The sequence below is a fragment of the Agelaius tricolor genome, unplaced genomic scaffold (assembly GCF_023055355.1).
Source record: "Agelaius tricolor isolate 1412-34295 unplaced genomic scaffold, bAgeTri1.0.p SCAF_3, whole genome shotgun sequence".
In the NCBI taxonomy this organism is placed as follows: Eukaryota; Metazoa; Chordata; class Aves; order Passeriformes; family Icteridae; genus Agelaius; species Agelaius tricolor.
In genome coordinates, this window is record NW_027269263.1 from 23,714,799 (window position 1) to 23,734,376 (window position 19,578).

A 19,578-nucleotide genomic window follows, 5' to 3' on the forward strand; every position below is an offset into this window, starting at 1 on the left:
ATATTTCCCTCATAGCTACTGACTAAAATAACCAAAAATAACACTCATGTATTTCTTTGCAGGAAAGGAAACATCAAAGGCTACTTCTGAGATACATTTAATGCCCTTTTAGTGGAATATGTGAGTTAGAATAATACTCATTTTGAAAAAGAAAAAACAAACCCATTTCTTCTCACTGTGTATTAGCATCACACCAATACAAGTACTTGGTATTTTTATTGCCTCATGCACTGAGGTGTTCTGCAATAAAAATACAATGAAGCTATCAGAAAAGATACAAACATAAGGAAATTACAGTGAACATATTACTTCATAGTATTACGCTTGTAAAACTTTATTTCTAAACTCTTAAAATTATTTTTTCTCAACCCAATTCAATACAGGAAAGCTAAAACACAATCCTAGCTGATGGAAAAGGGGTTGTAGTTCAAAGAATTCCATTCTAAGTAAATCAATGGAATAACAACATATCCAACTATGCTACCTATATATCAAATTTTTCTTCACAGATATTGTGTCCATGTTCTTCATAGTCTTCTCTAGTTACTATCATGTCTTCAAAATCATCATTTTCAGAAATGAGCTTCCCACCTTCCCAAGAATAAGTGATAGGGCTGGAAAACGAAAGTTATTATTACTCCTCTATAGATTCATTTAAAATAGAAATATGCAGTGATGATTTCCAAGACTTTTATTTAGCCATACCTATTTAAACTACATTTTTGATTGCTAAATCAAACCATCCAGCTCCAGAGAAGTTATGAAACAAAGTCTGAAACTTTAGCAGGGCTAGCTGACTTGGGTTTTAAAAAGGGGCCTCTTTGAAGGCAGGTGTGAAGAGGGAACAACATGGATATGCTTTGTATTTACTTTGCACAGATAGTAATTCTTTAATAGTATTTAAAAATACTCCTTAAAAATACTTTTTTAAAAGTAGACTTTTTTTGGTATATTCAAAATATACTTGTTTTGTCTCCACTCTTTCTGTAAAGATGTTACCCCTTCTAACCCCTGAAGTGGTATATTGATAATGACAAGGCAGCATTCAGATGCTGAAAATTCTAAGTAAAAGACCAAGTTCTAATCTTACATACTTACAATACAGTCTTATTTATCTGTTTGCAGTAAAAAGGCTGACTCTAAAAACAATTCCTTAACTTTATTAGGTAAAGTACAGAGCAAAGAGGTGATCGCTAGTTTATATGGCTTGTCTGAAAGCCATATAAATATAGATGCGTACACTGATTTAAAACATCCTTTTTGCACAATTTTTGTTCACTTAGTATTTAAATTACTGCCTTTACTCAATCTACCTTCTTAATCAGCAAAAGAAACCCTACTTTATTGTTTGTTCTGCTAGAAAGATAAGGCCCCTTCTATTTATTAGTTTAGGACTTACTTTTCAGGAAGAACAACGGAAACATCATAGTCAGTTGGCGTAAGACATCTAACTTCAGAATAAACCCGATCTCTGAAGCCTGGAAAAAGGGTGTTTCCCCCAGTCAGAACTATGTTCTTGAAGAAATGAGGCTGCATTTCTGTAAAATAATTATGTAAATATGTAGTTAAGAGATGGAACATAAATCTAAAGATTAAAGGTGGTAATTTTTCCAATTTTGTTATGAATTTAAACAGAAGTAAGAAATATGCATACAAAAAATTTATGATCATCTAAACAGCATATCAGTTAAATAGAAATATGAGAAGGTGATCAATCACCCTATGTTCTCTCTGATTTCAGAATTTGGCTTTGATAACTACTGTTTTCTCGTATTTATTAAATTTCACAATCACCAACACAATTCCCCTTTCAAGAGGGATTTTAAACGAGGGCTTTTTAAGACTACATTAATAGCCTAAATGCTGCCATATTAACATGGCATCATAAAACCTATGAAAATCTTCTTTGTAATAATAATTACCTACACATAATCTATGAAATGAAAGCCTTAGTATTACTTCTGACAAACAGCAGTCAGAAAGGTTTTACTCTTTGATGCTTAAATTACTGACTTTTGGTCAGTTTCACACCAAATTAAACCAAGCCATTACAACATCCCTCCTTCTCCCACTCCCCTGTCTTTTTCCAAATACTTTCAGGATATACCTTCAGGTAAATTCTGAATAGAATAAACAATGGCTTCAGGAATTCCCATCTCTTGAATACCAATATCCGAAGGATGGAAAAGTATTTCTGGAACTGCAAATCTTTCATTTGTTAGACGAAGTATTTGTTCACCGGTCTTGTATTTTCCACTTAACACCATCTCTTCCCTTGGCTAAATTAAAGACATGAATAGTATCCACTGCTTAAGAAAAGAAATCACATCCTAGAAAATTCAGCTGATCTATTTCATGTCCTGCAGAGGTAGGCTGCCATTGTGTATGCTGCCATTGTCATATTATCTAGCAGCAACTCTTTTAAAAATAATGCATACTCCAGTTTTAAATCTGAAGTGACTTTGCTCTTACCAACTGTAGTTTTGCCCAAAGCAAAATAAAGCTAGGTAGGCATGAGAGTAGCCTTAAAAGTATAGGACTGCTTTCAAAACTTTGGCTGGCTCAGTAAATGAGATAAAACTGTTAAACTGTCTTCACTGATATTTCAGGCTCTTCTATAACATTGAACTTTCAACCTTATTTGGGTCTTTAAATGTAATTCAGAGAAACTTACAAAAAAAAACCATCAAAGCAGAGAAAACATTTCCTAACTTAATGTTCAAAATCTTAATAATGATATGGATAAGTTATATGACAGAGCACAAACAGAGAAAGCTACAACTGTTAAATAATAGAACATAAAATGCTATGCTAAAAAAACAGTATTTTGTTGTCATCCCAATTTACTGAGGAAAAACTTTACCAATTAATGCATAGCAAGAAAAATGCTACAGTACAGTATTAGAAAAAAGGGAGTATTTTTAACCTCTCCACTAGACTTGTGCAGGAAACAGCCAAAAAACTTCAGAACTATTATTACCTTACAAAATCCTTTTTTGATTGTGCTGAAGTCTGGCAAAACATAATCTACCATTACAGTATTTTCCTCTCCTTTCAATCTGAAAAAGAATGTAAAATTCAACAGAATAAAAAACAAGTTCTAAGTTCCAGCTATTTTATACTAACAAGACTTCTTTAACTTAACTGCAAAGTTTTCTGATAAGAGTACAGTTTTGTTTGTACAAACAGGTTATTCTACATTTAGTACCATCGCATACATACTTGGCAATGTCCATGTCTTTGTAAAAGTCTTGAGAAACATAACACACATCTTCTTTCACTTGATTAATTACATGTGTTTCATCCATAACATGTAGCTGCCTGTGAACAACAAAAACCAAAACCACAGAAGTTTGAGAATAATTAAGTGTTCCCTTTCCTGTCCAGTTTTGCTCTGGAACTGAGCAACCATTGTTTTTCAGCCACAGGAAGCTACTGTCTCAATATCTAAACTTGCATTCAATTTACAAAAGCATTCCTGGCCTACTGGAGCTTAATATTGTCCTGTTTCACAGTTCAGTAAATACATCAACCTGCATTTGCCCACTGTCTTGCTAACAAGCACAGCTGTAATCCTGCCAGTAGCTCTTTGGTAAAGACCTTTACCTAGATATACTTCGAAGCTGAAGGATCCCAATGAAAGGTTGATCCTACTGCATTTTATTTTTCAGTATTGATACAATCAGTCATCAAACTGACTGATGATCTACTCAGAAAATATGTTAAGACTTGTATAATTGTGAACAGGTAACCTCAACAACTTCAAAAACACTGGCACTTTGAAAAATAACAGCCTAATTCTTCAATCTTAATTCATCTTGATCTTAAGGTCAAGATGGTAGCTAGCAGATTATAACAGACAAAAAATTCCCTTCTCCTTTAAACAGCAATTAATCTAAAATTCACAGAACCAGTAAGAATACCCCATAAACTTCTAGCTCATTTCATACCAAGTTTCAGAGTGAAAATTAGGATTCTTTACCTGTAAGAGATGATCTCCTTTAGATGGTTGGTTAAGAGTTTCCCTCCAACATTAATCCTACAGAAAAAGAAAAGCATGAGGAATTCTGTCATTATTAACTTCAGGCACAGCAAGCAGTTCTTCTAGAAAATACATACTGCAGTATACCTGATGATTGCCTCTTTTTTCTTTTTACTTCTGCAGTAAGGTACAATGTGGGTAAAAGAGTATCCGCTATCCACGATGATACAACACAGCTCAGATGGATTATCCCGGAAATACCTGTGTGCACTAAGAGCTCCAGCTGAAATACAGAAGATTGAATTCCATTTTTTTATGAACATTTAGAATTCACAGTGATATGAAGGTGTACTTGCTTCATATTTTACATGCCTTTGACAGACTTTCAAGACCTCAATACATAGTAATACAGCCACTGCATTAATTCATTTTGGCAGAGGATAAAATTGTTATATATGGTCCTATTTAATATTTTTCAGGAATTCCAGTGCATGTTCCATTTCCTCTAAAGTCTAATCACACTGATCATGCTACAAACTTATCAAACTTATCAAAAGGAGTATCCTGTGTCCAGTTACCTATCAGAAGGGTGGTATGGTTGTTTACACATTCCCTTTGAGACACCATACATTTCATAATCATAATGCTGTATTTTATTTGCTAACACATAACAAAACCAAACAAAAAACCAATCCTACCCCCCTAAAAAAGGAAAGCTATCAAAGACTTCATGCAAAGTTTTAGTAGAATTCTTTAAATGTTATCCTGTTCCAAAATCCATCTGTTATTTCTGTCATACTTACTCTCCTCAAATTTCCTGTCCTTATATACCATGACACTCTTTAGGAAGTAATACAAGACTACAGCTGGAATTTGTAAAAGATATAATTTTTAAAATGTTTAATCCACTTTTACTCAAGAGCCAGGAAGCAACTGAAGTAATATTTTTTACTACATATATGTGTGTGTGCATGTGTGCTTGCTAATTCATTTATTTAAAGAGTTAATCTTCAAAATACATAAATGCAAACTGGAAGGAGACATACTCACCATTTACTCTAAGAACTGCTTGAAATTGATATTCTTCAAATAGAATTTCATTCATAGATTCTTGTATTGAAGTGAAGTTAAAATAAGGTTCGGTAATAATTATATTGGTATCTACAAAATCCACCTATAAAAAACATATTAAGATTGTCAGTACATAAAAGGTAAAAATTAAATAAAAATCCCTTACCATCTTTTGCAGCACTGGAAGGTCATGTGAATCTGAAGTCATGATTACCATCTGCCATATCTGTTTGTAGAAGCTAGACTTAGAATGTTTTAGCTTTTTAAGGGCTTCATGATCAGTGATACAAATTTATCTAATTAATGGGTAAAAAACATAATAGAAGGCAACACTTTCATACATATCCTGATTCTGTTTCCATCCTTTCAAATTGTAATCCAACATTCTAAAGAGACACCACAAAGGAACACTACAATTTTAATGTAAAATACTTTACACTAATCCTGTCAGCTACAGAAAAATAACTCTCCTTGACAGCTCAGGACTTGCACCACAGATTACTTGTCTAATAACCAAAGCCCTGTACAGTGAAGAAACAATAATAAAACTCCCAGTGGCCTCTACTGAGGCCAGCAAAGGATCCTGGATTTTCCATGTTTACCAGTATCTAAAACACTCTGTTAGAGAGGACTTAATACGGTTACTTCAATCATAAGTGGATATGGCCCTAAAAACATTACCAGCTGTATCTCTCTGTAGTCTTCACTTGTGAAGAAGAATGAAAAACAAATTCCCAAAACCATAATTACATTGAATACAGTTCCAAAATGAAAATGGAATTTATGTATCAAAAGTCAGCACTTTATATTTTAAATATAAAAATGTACAGAGACTAACTTGATTTGAGGGATTACGTTCATTCTCAGTACGCAGGTGTTGGAAAAAACTCAAGCATTTCCAGAAAACTTAACATTTTTAAAAGAAAAAAATTAAAAGAAAGTTTTAATACACTTCCTGTGCTAAATCCAGCTTGTGTGATATGAAAAAAATAAAGCATCAGATATTTATATTTTATACATTTAAGTTATTCAGAAGTAGAAAATGGCTAGCCAAAGATGATTACTAAATGCGTATGTATTTTGGCCTACTGACCCAGCTCATCCCTCCCTTTTACATTTACTATTTCTTGATCTCTTAACTACATTGTATCTGTCTGTGATTAATTTTATTAATTTGACCCCTTAATTATATTGATATGAATTTCTTATGTGAGCTGCACTCAGTACATACCTACAAGACTAAAAAATTTAAATAATTTTCAAAATTCTACACCAGAACTCAAAAACATTTGCAAAAACTTAAATCCCTGTGATTTCTAATTGAAGGCACTTTCAAAAAGAACAGTAAGATCACTTGTTCTACTTAATATTTGTTAATTCCATTAGTCAGTATTTAATCTACACAAAATATGTAGTTAAGAAAAGACTCTTACTTGATACATTTCTTTTCCAAAGAGATAATCCCAAACCTGTCTCTGAACATCCCAGTTCACCAAGTAACCCTGTAGGAATTTAGAAACAAATTTACACTGTTTAGAAAAAAAAAATCATACTTTAAAAAAACAGTCAACAATTGAGACTAGTAATATTAAAAAATTGAGAGTTAAAATGTCTAAATTTACATTTTTAGGCTAAGGAGTAAATGTTACATAGGATTAAGGTATTCCCCATTGATACATTGATTACTGCACGCCAAAAACAATGCACATGATGTTTTCTGTATACATTATTGTTTTTGGCATAAGTTTCTCAGTCTTCCTCAGTGCCAGGGAAGCAGATTATGGAGCAGATTACCTGGAGTGCCACCACCCAGCATGTAGGGGACATACAAGTGATCAGGTCTAGTCAGCATGCAGCTTGACTAACTTGTTGTTCTCCTATGACAACGTGCCCCACTGATTGGAGAAGGGAATGGATGTGAATGTTGTCTACATGGACTTTACCTAAGTTAGTAAAGTCTTTGACAGCAGTTCTCACAGCATTCTCTGGAGAAGCTGGCTGCTCATGCCTTGGGTGGATGAACTCTTTGCTGGGTAAAAGACTGGCTGGATATCCAGTCCAGAGAGTGGTGCTGAATGGTGCCACATCCACTTGGCATCCCATCACCAGTGGTGTTCCCCAGGGCTCAGTACTGGGGTCCCTGTGATCAACAATCTGGGCAAGGGAATCAGGTGTACCCTCAATAAGTTCACAGAAAGCACTAAGTTGGGTAGGACTGTTGATCTGCTGGAGGGTAGAAAAGCTCTGTAAAGATTTCTGGATGGGCTGGATTGATGGACTGAGGACAATCTTCTCATGTTCAGCGAGGCCAAGGGTAGGGTCCTGCACTTGGATCATAAAAACCCATGCAGCACTGCTGGCTTGGGGCAGAATAGCTGGGACATTGCCCAGTGGAAAAGGACCTGGGATGCTGGTTGGCAGCCACTGAGCATGAGCCAGCGTGTGCCCAGGTGGCCAAAAAGGCCAAGAGTACCCTGGCCTGTATCAGCAATAGAGTGGCCAGCAGGATCAGGGCAGGGATTGCCCTTCTGCACCAGGCACTGGCGAGGCCACCCCTTGACTCCTCCTTTCAGTTTTGGCTCCCTCCCAACAAGAAAGACATTTTGAAGGACTGAAGCAAGTCCAGAGAAGGGCAACAAAGCTGGTGAGGGGTTCAGAGAACAAATCCTGTGAGGACCAGCTGAGGGAGGCTGTCTAGCCTGGAGAAATGGAGGCTCAAGGGGGACCTTATTGCTCTCTGCAGTGACCTGAAAAGAGGCTGTAGTGATGTGGTGGTTTTGTCTCTTCTCCGAGGTAACAAGTGACAGGACCAGGGAGAATGTCCTTAAGTTGCACCAGAGAATTTTAGACTAGAAATATTTTCTCACCAACAGGGCCGTCAACTACTGGCAGAGGCTGCCCAGGGAACTGGCTGCATCACCACCCCTGGAGGTATTTAGAAGATGTGCAGATGTGCACTGAGGGACATGGACAGTGCAGGGTTAACTTTTGGACTTGATGATCTTAAAGGTCTTTTTCAACCTAAACACTTCTATGACTGTTAAACTTCACACTGCTGACTGATTCTTGTATGACACCACATATAACCCGCAGTTGGGACATACAGTATGAAAACTATTCCTTAGAACAATTCACATTGGGCTTTAATGTTAAACTGAAGATATCTTACTTACTTTCTGAAAGGGAAGAATATAAAAAAGACCAGAGGGATCCTTAATTTCATCCAGTTGATTTGCCGTAAACGTTTTCAAGCGTGCAGTCTTTGACCTGAATTGACAGTTGGGAATAACGCTGGAAAAGATTGGGAAGTTTCCTATTAAACATGGTATGAGACACATTCACTTTCTTTAAGCCACTTTCATAAACAGTGTACTTTCAATAATATTTTTGCTGATGTATTTTGGTTTTAGTCCATTAGCTGGAGCCAGTCGTGAGGGAAATCTTTAATTTCTGACAACTCCAGTACAGACGAGACACTTTTTGGAAAACCAAATACCACCCCCCACCTCCGCCACCCCCTGCACAGCAAGAAGAGCGCCAGGGGCTCTCCCCCCACACTGGCCGGTGGGGCACGGTGTGACACAGAGGGGGGCACGGTGTGACACAGAGGGGCACGGTGACACACAGGTGCATGGTGTGACACACAGGTGCACGGTGTGACACACAGGTGCACAGTGTGACACAGAGGGGCACGGTGTGACACAGAGGGACAGAGTGTGACACGGCGGGGCACGGTGTGACACGGAGGTGCACGGTGTGACACGGCGGGGCATGGTGTGACACACAGGTGCACGGTGTGACACAGAGGGGCACGGTGTGACACACAGGTGCACGGTGTGACACAGAGGGACAGAGTGTGACACGGCGGGGCACGGTGTGACACACAGGTGCACAGTGTGACACGGCGGGGCACGGTGTGACACGGCGGGGCACGGTGTGACACACAGGTGCACGGTGTGACACGGCGGGGCACGGTGTGACACACAGGTGCACGGTGTGACACACAGGTGCACGGTGTGACACGGCGGGGCACGGTGTGACACACAGGTGCACGGTGTGACAGAGGGGCACAGTGCGCAGCGCGGCGAGCGCCGCAGGGGCGGGCCCGCAGCCGCCGCAGGGGCGGGGCGGGGCCAGGCCGCGCCCCTCCGCAGCGAGCGCAAGCGCGCTGCGCGCCCGCGCGCCGGTGAGCGGCCGTGGGGCGCGGGGAGCGGGGCCGGCGGAGAGCGGCGGCGGCGGTGGTGAAGCCGTGAGGGGACGCCCAACGCCCGCCCCGCCCCGTCCCGGCCTCTCACCTGACGTTCGCGTGGCTGTAGCCGATCTTGGCGTTGTAGGCGCCGTTATCCAGCACCAGCGTCGCCATGTTCCCCACGGCGCCACGGCCGCCGCCGTCCCAGTATAGATCCGCCACCGCCGTGGATCTGTACGGTGACCATAGAGCGGAGGAGCAGCGCGCGCGTGGCCGCGGGACGCGGGAGTGCCGGCAGCGCTCCGCCTCTGCCGCGGGGCGCGCGCCCTGCCGGTGACGCTGGCGGAGCCGCGGGAACCATTGGCCGGGCGTGACCCGGCAGCGCTCGTCACACGGTGGGCGGGGAGGTGACACGGCGTCTCCGCGGTCAGCGCCCGGCCCGGGAGCACGCTTCCCCGCCGCCGTCAGTCCCGCGGGGGCGGCACCGACGGCTGGGGACAAGGCGGGGGTGGTTAGGGCGAGAGCCCGGTGTGGCGGTGGTTTAAAGGTACACACTGCCTCGGGTGACTCTGCCGGCTCGGGATGCCTCGGTGCGGGAGCGCCGCGCCTCGGGATAAAGGTGCTGAGTGACGATGTCATTGAGAAGTGCGGAGCAACACGGGCCTGGGCTGTGAAACAATGTGACACAGTGGAAAGGGGGACAACTCTAAATTCCATCATCATTGTTTTACTGTTACAAAATCACAGAATCAATTCTGTGGTTGGAAAAGACTTGAGATCACTGAGTTCAACCTATGACTGAACACCATGGTGCTAATGCATGGCCTTTCTTTAAACACCTTCAGGGACAGTGACTCCACCACCTCCCTGGGCAGTCCATTCCAATGTCTAATCACCATTTCTGCGAAACAATAACAACAAGTTCTGGTGCAGTTTGAGAGTAAGTCCTTGCATCCTGTCCCTGGTTGTCTGGGAGAAGAGACCAGCCCCCAGCTGCCTACAACTTTCCTTCATGTAGAAAGTCTTTCAAAGCATGCATAATTAACACTTTTATTATAAATAGTATGGAAAAGAGTGCTATTGGCATTCTGTGTTGCTGACCAGCTTTTGTTTTACTGAAGTCCGTGTAGTATAGCAGCACACACCTTTATAGAATCATAGAACCATAGAACAGCACCAGGTGGAAGAGTGCTGAAAGATCATCTGGTCCAATCTTTCATAGTAAAGGGAACCATGATGAGATAATCTAACACCCTGTCCAACACCATCTTGAAAACCTGCAATAGGAGCTCCCTGAGGAATGGTTTTTGCAGTGATTGGTTGTTCTCACTGGGCAAAAGTTCCCTATATCAAGACAAAAGCTCTGCTGGTACAACTTAACACTTGTTTTTTGTCTTCTTGTGAAGAGAGAGCCTCCATCATTGTAGCCACTCAGTAAGTATCACAATACTGTGATAAGGTCCCCCTGAGCTTCTCCAGAAAAAAACAGTCCTTCAGTCTTTCTTCAGTGCGTGTTCTTGAGCCTTTGATCACCTTTATAGCCTTAGTTTGGATGCTCTCCAGTTGTCCACAATTTTTTGGAACTGCCTGGAGCAGAACTGGACACAGTACTCCAGGTGTGGCCTGAAATACACCAAGCAGGGTGGGATGGTCAAGTTTCTGTCCCTGCTAGCAATGCCCCTGAGGATGCAACCCAGGATCTGCTTGCTGCAGTGGTGCACTGCTAAGTGCAGTTCAGCCTGATGTCCATCCAGACCCCCAGGCCCTTTTCCACAAGGCTGTTTCTGTGGCACACAGCTCTGAGCCTGCACTGGGCTCTGTGCGTATCTCATCTCAGGTGCAGCACCTTGCACTTGTCTTGGTGATGAATTTTTCCTCTATTTATATGTTTTACTTGCTATCACTAGTTCCTTTGTTGTATTCCAGTAAAACCAAATGAGCATTACAGTTCTGTATTTGTGTGTAATTGACTTTCCTGAACTTAAAAATAACTGTTACTCTGTATGATGACTCTTCTCCCTAACAAATAAAAGATGTCTTTCCACGAGCTGGGATGTTTATTGGAACACATGGCAATCTGCTTTTAGACAAATCCTCTTTATGTGCTTGTGAAGGAAGTGTGTCTTAAGGACAGCTTCCTTAATCCTGACCGTAGCAGATACATTATTTGATTCTTGAGAAGAGGTCACAGGAATTATCAAAAGCCTGTTTTTCAAGTTCAGGAGCTCCTGGGTGCTTTTTAAGGAACACTGTAGGTTGTTTTCCTTCTTTGCCTACTGACAGGTATACTCATAGTAAATTTTGGGTTTGTAATTAAAATCCAAAATACACAAAACATAGAACAGTAACAAATTTATTAGGTATTCAGTGTTACAGAGAAACATAAAATACTACTCTTAAAACTGCATAACTTTTACTTTATCCTTTTACTAATATAAAGTTCTTAGAATAATTGTTTAGATTCAAAAAGTCCTAATATCTATTGCTAACTTTTGCCTTGTGAATATAAAAGTGAACGCCAGATTTTAGTAAATTACTGTTTCCCTTCTAAATACTAGCTCCAGCTCTATGAAGATTCATCTCTTAGCATCCAATGACTTGTTAGGAGTTACTTTTGCTTTTTTCCTTTTTTTTTTTGTCCTAGGATGTAGGACAAATGCCAGGCTTTTATTTAGATTTATATGAAGTGGTTGATATACATAAATATTTCAAATCTCTTCAAACTAAAGTTGGTGTATTTACTGTCACTGCTACTTGAGGGCAATTCACACATATTTATTGAGATTGTTTACACATTCACCCATATATTCCAATGGCACTTCTGATAAGACTTTCTGCTGTTGTTGGAGTAGGTAACACAGACCAAGTCAGCCACATAGCGAGGACACATAAATAGGAATTTCAAAAGTCCATGTGGTAGCAAACCTTGTACATTGCCCCTTACAATAGTGAGAATTGATATTTTGTGATGTTCTTTGAATAATGGTGTATCAGACTACTTAAGCTTGCACATCTGCATTTGAAGACAGACCATTATCTTTTGCATTATCTATAAGAAGGCATGCCAGATTTCTCATTCTGCAAGTACTATACAAAGCACTCACTGAAACAGCTCAAATTTAGTTTGTTCTCATACCACATCTCCTACTGCCTTATTTAATGGGAAAAACAATTTTTTAAAAAAATTCTGTGACCTTCATGTTTCTGAAGTTGCTTGAGCTCTATTTGGTTTTGGTTTTTTTCCTCTCAACCCCATTCCAGTTTTTACAGTTAAGAAATCCCCATGAACACATGAAACTGTGAGAGAGTCAAACTCACTGTGCACACCCTCTACAAAGCACAGGTGCTCCAGTCTGTGGGAACAAGCAGCGTCAGAATGACTGAGTGGTGCCAAGTACAGAATTTCCAGGTTGTTTAGAGCATCCAAAGAAAGATTACCTTGAGGAAGAAGTTACCGCACTCTTTGACACAGAGGGCTGTTATCCTGGACTTCGCATCAATGAACAGTGCTTCGTGTACCTGTATTTGTGTGATGGTGAAGGGCAGGGTGCTGGTTGAGATGACTGCCTGATGGAAAATTCCACATCCACGGCTTCTTGAGTGTTCTGTTGAATTCACAAATTCTGTTGTGTTTGCATATAGGCCCTAAGAATACCTATGGCAAATACAAGACAATTTTTTTCTTTGAGATCATTTCAGCATCCTGGATATGCTCACAAGTGGGGCTCTTTCTTAGTGACATGACTGCCATCTGTTCTGAGAGGGAGAGAACCCAGGAGCTAGGAGGGCTACTGTGGCCAGCAGGGCAGGGCCTTTCTATCCAGGGCCTGTCCCACCACCCCCAGCCAGGGAGCAAGGCAGACAGGCGTGGGAGTGAAGCCCAGAGCCCAGGTTATCAAGAAAACATGACAATGAAGCAGGTGGAACATCAAGCACATAAGACAATCCTCAGGTCACAATCATGATCAGGACTGGTGGGATTAGCAAGGGCCAGACATAGTCTGAGGATCATCATGCAGGTCCACGGTGACTGGGAAGGTCTGAAATCAACATTGTTGCCCTTCTAATTCCCTTCTGGGTGAGGAGGGTGTGGTGTGTGGTGGGTGTTAATCTGTGCATTTTCCTCTGCTCCTCCTCACAGTATGCTCCAGGACATGGGGACGCAACATGAGGTCACAAATCAATCCTGCTGGACAGAAATATTTCTGGTCTTCAGTTCTGACACCAGTGAAGAGCCTCAGGACTTCCTCTGTTCTTCCAGAGCTATGCTTGCAGGACACTTGAAAGAGAACATATGGCATGGGTCCTGCTTTCCTTGCCCCTTGTGTTTGCTCTCTTGGTGAGAAGATGACCCATCATGATGATGAGTACTGTTCTCCATGATACTGGTAAACTTCTTCCTACTTGAGAAAACTGAACGTAAAACAGGCATAAAAGTGTTAGCTTCATACACAGCTCATTCCTACTTTATAAATCTCCTTAAGAATATAATGAGGTCAGTATTACACAACTGACTGATTTTTAAATGTCTGGAAAAATCAATTGAAAATGTTCATCTCCTGACCTATTTTTTCTATGCTGCTTCATATTTCTGACTTAAAGGTCCTTAGGGTTTTGGTTCATCACTTGTAAATTATTAATATTATGTATATGAGAAGCAGAGAAAATAGTATCTGATGTCTTTCCTCTGCAGCTCAAGCTCTATTACAGAGGCCCATTCTGCATATGGAGGACACATCTGCAAGTTTTTAGTTTTCTGACTGATAATTTTTTCTTTTTCTTTTTTTTTTTTCCAGTTAATATTTTTAGGGTACTTGGTTACCCACCACTGAAATTCTTCCAGATGCCTTTTATGAATGAGGGAGTGCCAGAGGAAAAGGGTTACAAAACCATGTTTGGATGAACAAAACTACTACAAGACATTAATTTCTTAACCGACTTGGAGATTTTGCTACAGCATGAGAGGCTGTTCTCTCAAAAGTAAAATAACTCATAGGCTATATACTTGTCACAGATACCCAGCAAAATGTAAGCATTTGAGGAACAACCTGATTTTACAAGTCTCTGGGTTTGAGCAATTCGGATATAGGATATTTATATGTGTGTGCATATACATGTGAATTTCTTGCCATAGCATTGTAAGTTTCTGTCGGTAAGCTCTTTATCTTATCCAGCCTTGTTTCTTTTGTGTGGTGCTGTAGAAGCAGCAGCTGTCCTATCTTTGGGCTTGGCCGCTGTCAGGCCCAGGCAAAGGTGTGATGGTGCTGGGACACGCTCCACAGGCGGGAGAGGGATGGAGCCACAGGCGGGGATGCAGAGACAGCTTCCAGAATTTTGGAGATGGGAAGGCTGAAGAGGGATGAGAGAAACAGCTGACGGAAGAGGGTGGGGGAAAGGTAGGCGGTGGGGCTGAGGGGGGAGAGGCTTTGAGCGCTGAATGGGGACGGAGATGCTGAGCAGACGGGCAGGAGCTTTGCGAACATGCGAAGGGCGGAGGCACCCCTGCCCTTGCCCAAGGCGCCACGAGTGCCCGTGTGCCTGTCCCCGGGCCATGCCCCCGTCCCCCGCGCCGCTCTGCCCGCCTGGAGCCGCCGCTCTCCGCGCGGGGCGGGGGCCCCGGGCCCGTCCCGCCCCGTCTCGCCCCCGTCACCAGGCGATGCTGCGGCCAAGATGGCGCCGGGCGTCGAGTAAGCGCGAGTGGGGATAGCGGCTCCGCTCCCGGCGCTCTCCCCACCTCGGGCAGGGGCGGGCGCAGGGATGAGGCGCGTTCCCGGTCCCGGCTGGTCGTCGTGAGGGGCGCGGGCAGGCAGACACCATGGCGGGGATTATCAAGAAGCAGATCCTGAAGCATCTCTCCAGGTCAGTGGGGCGCGGTGCACCGGGCAGCTGAGGCGGTGCGGGGAGGGGGCGACTGCGGGTCCCTGTCCCGGTGAGCGACCCCCGGTCTGGGCGCTGGGCGGGGGCACCGGGTCCATTCTGCGCGCAGAAGGGGGAACCGAAGACGCCTCCTCGTAGTGATTTGGAGGCGGAGGAGGTGGCTAGGCGCTCGTGTGGGGCTGTCCGGCGGCCACAGCCGCTTAGCTGGCCCCTGGCCCCCGGCTCTTTCGCCCGGTGCCCGGCGGCGCAGGCGGGGAGGGGGCTCGGTCTGCCTGGCGCAGGAGGGAGTCACCGAGTGAGTCACCGCCGGGCTCCGGCCGCCTCCCCGCCGGGCTGACGGTGCCCGCCCCCGCTGCCCGAGGTGTGCGGGGGGCAGAGAAGCGGGGCAGACCCCGACCCCCGTGATTCCCGGGTGGCGGGGGCGAGCAGCAGCCGCCGCGGCGCGCTGCTGGCCGGGCTGGGGCAGCTCGGCCTGTGTCCTTGCAGCTCGGCTCGCCAATTCCGAGCTCTGGAGACACCCAGCAGGTGAGGCCGGGCAACAGAAAGGTGCACGCGGAGAGGTGAAAATAAGTTCGTGGTGTTCTGGGTGACTGAAATAATGTCTATGGTGCCTCGCGGCCTAAAACAAAACAAACAAACCTCCTGTAAATTTCTTAGCTGTCAATGTCGTGTGCTTGAAAGATGGAGAAATCACAGAAAGTACACAATCTGATTCATACGGTTTTAAAAAGCCGCATCAGGTTTCTCCCATTTTCTAAAGAAAGGCAAAAACCTGTTCGGTACTTGATCTGTCATAATGCCATAGCGTTGCTAATTCTTCACAGCTTACTTTTATATCTTAAAAAATACAACCTGAAATATTTTTTTTCTTACAAAATGTTCTATTCCACTTTAGTGTAGTATATCTGAAAAGTGTTTATAGAGAAAATCAAACAAAATGAAATGACAGATTGTCATTTGACTAATCTGTTGTTGATGCGTATGGAGAACATAATTCTCATTCCAAATCCTTTGATATCTATCTGCTAAATGTGATATATGGAGCAGTAGTAGAATAATTTTTCTGCTCTGCCCTGCTCATGAGTTATGTAGCAGGGAATGCTGACAAAGAAATCTCTTCGCATGAAAATGACAGAGCACCGTGTGAATGGAAATGCAAGGAGAAGATGTCATCAGCCTTGAGTCACTTTTCTAATCAGCAGTGTGCTTGGAATAGCTGGATTTAGCAGCTTGTTTCCTGTAGTGATATGTATGTAGCAAGCTGTACGGGAAGAGAAGTGGGCTCTAGTCTCTGTGCTACAGGTTAACTCTAAAAAGTATCTGGGAACTTGGCATGAGTAAGATGAGTCGGTTTTTGTCCAGTTTTTCAAATGAGCAGCTGAATAGATTAGAAATAAGTACTTTGTCATTTTTGTGATTCCTCTCTTGTCTGTTGTGATAATGTTTACTCAACAAGGCTCTGTCAAATGATTATGACAGATTTTATCACTTCTGGAAAGCTTATGGGATATATCCAGTGGTATGTGGCTTGCAAGTTGAACTTGATGCTCATAATCCATACTATTCAAAGAGTGTTTTTGATACCTGAACTGTAGACAGTATTATTAAGCCCCTTGTTATGGGTGTTCTTCATTACATGTTCAGATAATACCTTTACTTCCTGCAGAACAGGTGTTTCAGTGGTTTCAGAAGCTCATTACTCAGGAAAGCAGAATTCAAGTGACATGAGCTTAAATTTCAGGACCTTGATTTTTTCTGCAAAAAATATAAAAGTATTCATTCAGAATTTTCATTAATAAGTTCTGTGAGAATGTGACTTAGGAGCTAAATACATAATGAATTTCCTGTAATAGAGAGTGCCAAAGGATGCTTTCACTTTTTTACTCTTACTATAATAGTTGCTGTTCTGCAGTTTTCATAATTTCTTGCAACTGCTGCCTGCTTCAACTAAGCAGGCATTAGTGGCAGGACTAAAACTTATTGGAAGAGGTACATATATAGTGGAAAGAATTACCCTCTTATCTTGATTTATTTTCATTTTTGAATATTTTATTTCCCTTTATGTTTGAACAAAGATATGAATTTATATCTTGAGTTACAGAGAAGTGCTTTGATTTTTTGCCACAAACCACAGAACAGTTGAGGTTGGAAGGGATCTTTAAATCTTGTCCAGCTCCCCAAATCATCATTGATTTGGCAATGTTTGCCATGAAGATCACTGCAATATCTGTTAATCATGTTTTTACTCTTTTTCCTATCTAGGTACTGTATTTGCACATTTGGAAGCATTGTGTCATTCAGCAATGCAGTTTCCATTTAGCAGTTCACAGTGCTTTTATTAGATGAACTGATAATGGGCACTGGTGTAGAAGGAGCCCTCATCATTCTACGTTTGTTAGACAGTGAAAATGTTTCATGGGTATGAGTCTTTAATGTCTGAGAATAAGAAGATGACCCAAGCTGCATTTTGAAATGGTTTTGATATCCAAATTACTTTTTACCTTTATAAAGGGGTTTTTGTTGCTGTGTTACAGTTTAAGAGCAGTGAAGGTAATAAAGCTTATTTTATTCAGTTTGTAACAAGTCTTTATCTCATGTCAGGATGTGGTGATGAGTTTTTTGCTTTTTTCAGTCTTTTAAAATTTTTAAAAATGTCCTCTATCTTCAACATGCATTGTTCTTTCCCAAGGCTGTGGTAGAAAACAAAAAGGAGGGAAGGGCTAGGAACAAATTACATCTGTTTTTGTTGTACTTCACATTATGTGGTGCTTGGTGTAGGATACGAAACTAAATGTATCAACTAAACTGAAGAGATGAGTTTGCCATTTGGAGGCTTGAAATTTTTACATCTCCACATTGTGTTAGGTGTGGTTTTACTGAATGCACTTGACCGAATGTCTTTATTTCATATGTGCCCTAAAGTGAAACAAGTGTCTGGGTAACAGCATCATTCTTTACAGAGGTAGGAAAGATACTCCATCCCTAGGAGAAATCTTCTCTGTAGTGTTGGGATCACTTACTTGTACTGTAAAGGCCTTCCCCATTGAACTGGAACGTGTGTTGTATCTTCATTTGTGCTGTTACGTATTTTCAGTGGGTGAGAGAATTCTTGTTGAACACCACCTTTTTATGGCAAAATTTTCTGTTCAGTGCTCTGCTATGATGATTGCAGATATCCTTCAGCATTCCTTCTTTTTTCTCAGACTTGGTGGACAAGTGTATGAAACAATGGTGTTAAAGATTTCCAATAGGAATTTAGATTGCCCTGTGCAAGTTCACTGTGGGGTTACTGTAATACTATCTCTGTTTTTGAGGGGATCATCTCCATGGCAGGGGTTTCAATCTTGGGTTTTTTGGATGGGAGGTGCATACAGAGATCAGGTATTACTCAGACTTGTATAAGGGTGTTTTCAGGTGTTTTTTAGTTTTGGCTTCTAGTCCCATTGAAATTCCCTTCTAGTTAATGAGCAGTCTGAGTCTTCTGTGTATTTGCATGATCCATACCTTTCTGTGAAAAACAGTTTTGTTTATGTGTAAGAAGTATGGAAGGCAAGCTTATAAACTTTGCTGGTCTGATAAGTAGCCACACTGAATATGACAGTCTTCACCTCAATTAATATTGACTCATAAGTTTATTAATGATAACACATAGTTCAACTTAAAGAGTTTCAGTTTGCATCTTACTCAATATTTTCCACAAAGAAAACAGTAAGAGGTTTTGAAGTGTGTTTGGTATGGCAGAAATTGTTTTCAGTTGTGTCATTAGTTAATGTTCTGCATGAACTTAGACCTTTGCTTTTGCTTATCTGAATCAATAGATGTGAACGTACTAAGATTTCAATAGAGGAAAATTGGAGTGAGTTTGGACAATTGTTACAATCTCATAATTAGGAAGCCATTCTAAAGTTCATATGCAGAATGGTTGTACAAAGAATAGCATCCTAATTGTATGAATATCAGGAATCAGCTGGTACTGATATAAACAATGATATCCTACATCAGCTGGTACAACTGATATGCATCCTACCAAAGTATTTACCCTGCATATTGACCTGGTTTTAAGCCAGTCAGACATGCCTGATTGGTGAGGAATGTTGTCCTCTCAAGGGATCTGATTTCTTTTAGGGTAAAGCAGTGCAACACCTTTATTGGGCTAGAATGGGCCATTTCCTTCCTGAAAGTGAATGACCAAAGTTGTTTGGATGAATTTTGAAAATTCTGCTAGTAGCAAAATAAGTAGGTTTTTGCTTATTTTCAGTTTTGTGTATTCTACTCCTGTGTCACTTTAGTTTTGGGAAAGTTATCCAATTCCCTTAGCCAGCCAAAGAACACAAAGTATGTACTTTTCCGCTTCTCTTTTTGCTTGTACTAATTTTGCAGAGTGTATTCTAGCTGACTGACTTCATTGGCTTGTCTAGTATGTGAGAAAATTGCAGAACACAATGTAGACATAATAATC

The 19,578-nt window shown here is 41.7% G+C and overlaps 2 protein-coding genes across 4 annotated transcripts in view; one reads left to right on the plus strand and one right to left on the minus strand.

The window, feature by feature from the left end:
* Positions 1–197: 197 nt before the first annotated feature.
* Positions 198–9,578, minus strand: ACTR6 (actin related protein 6). The gene is made up of 11 exons (XM_071423201.1): positions 9,349–9,578; positions 8,227–8,344; positions 6,487–6,555; positions 5,033–5,156; positions 4,130–4,265; positions 3,983–4,039; positions 3,223–3,321; positions 2,981–3,059; positions 2,108–2,279; positions 1,400–1,538; positions 198–614 (listed from the first exon to the last, which is right to left on the minus strand). The coding sequence occupies exons 1-11, from the start codon at positions 9,414–9,416 to the stop codon at positions 485–487; spliced, it is 1,191 nt and encodes a 396-aa protein (XP_071279302.1). The 5' UTR covers positions 9,417–9,578; the 3' UTR covers positions 198–484.
* A 5,165-nt stretch (positions 9,579–14,743) lies between these two features.
* The window catches only part of BLTP3B (bridge-like lipid transfer protein family member 3B), a 47,865-nt gene continuing 43,030 nt past the window's right edge, over positions 14,744–19,578 (plus strand). The window contains exon 1 of one of the 3 annotated variants that reach the window (XM_071423206.1): positions 14,744–15,101. In XM_071423206.1, coding sequence (XP_071279307.1) covers positions 15,058–15,101 — 44 coding nt within the window. In that variant the 5' untranslated portion in view covers positions 14,744–15,057. The remainder of the gene's footprint in view (positions 15,102–19,578) is intronic. The other 2 variants (XM_071423204.1, XM_071423203.1) reach the window with 2 other exon arrangements.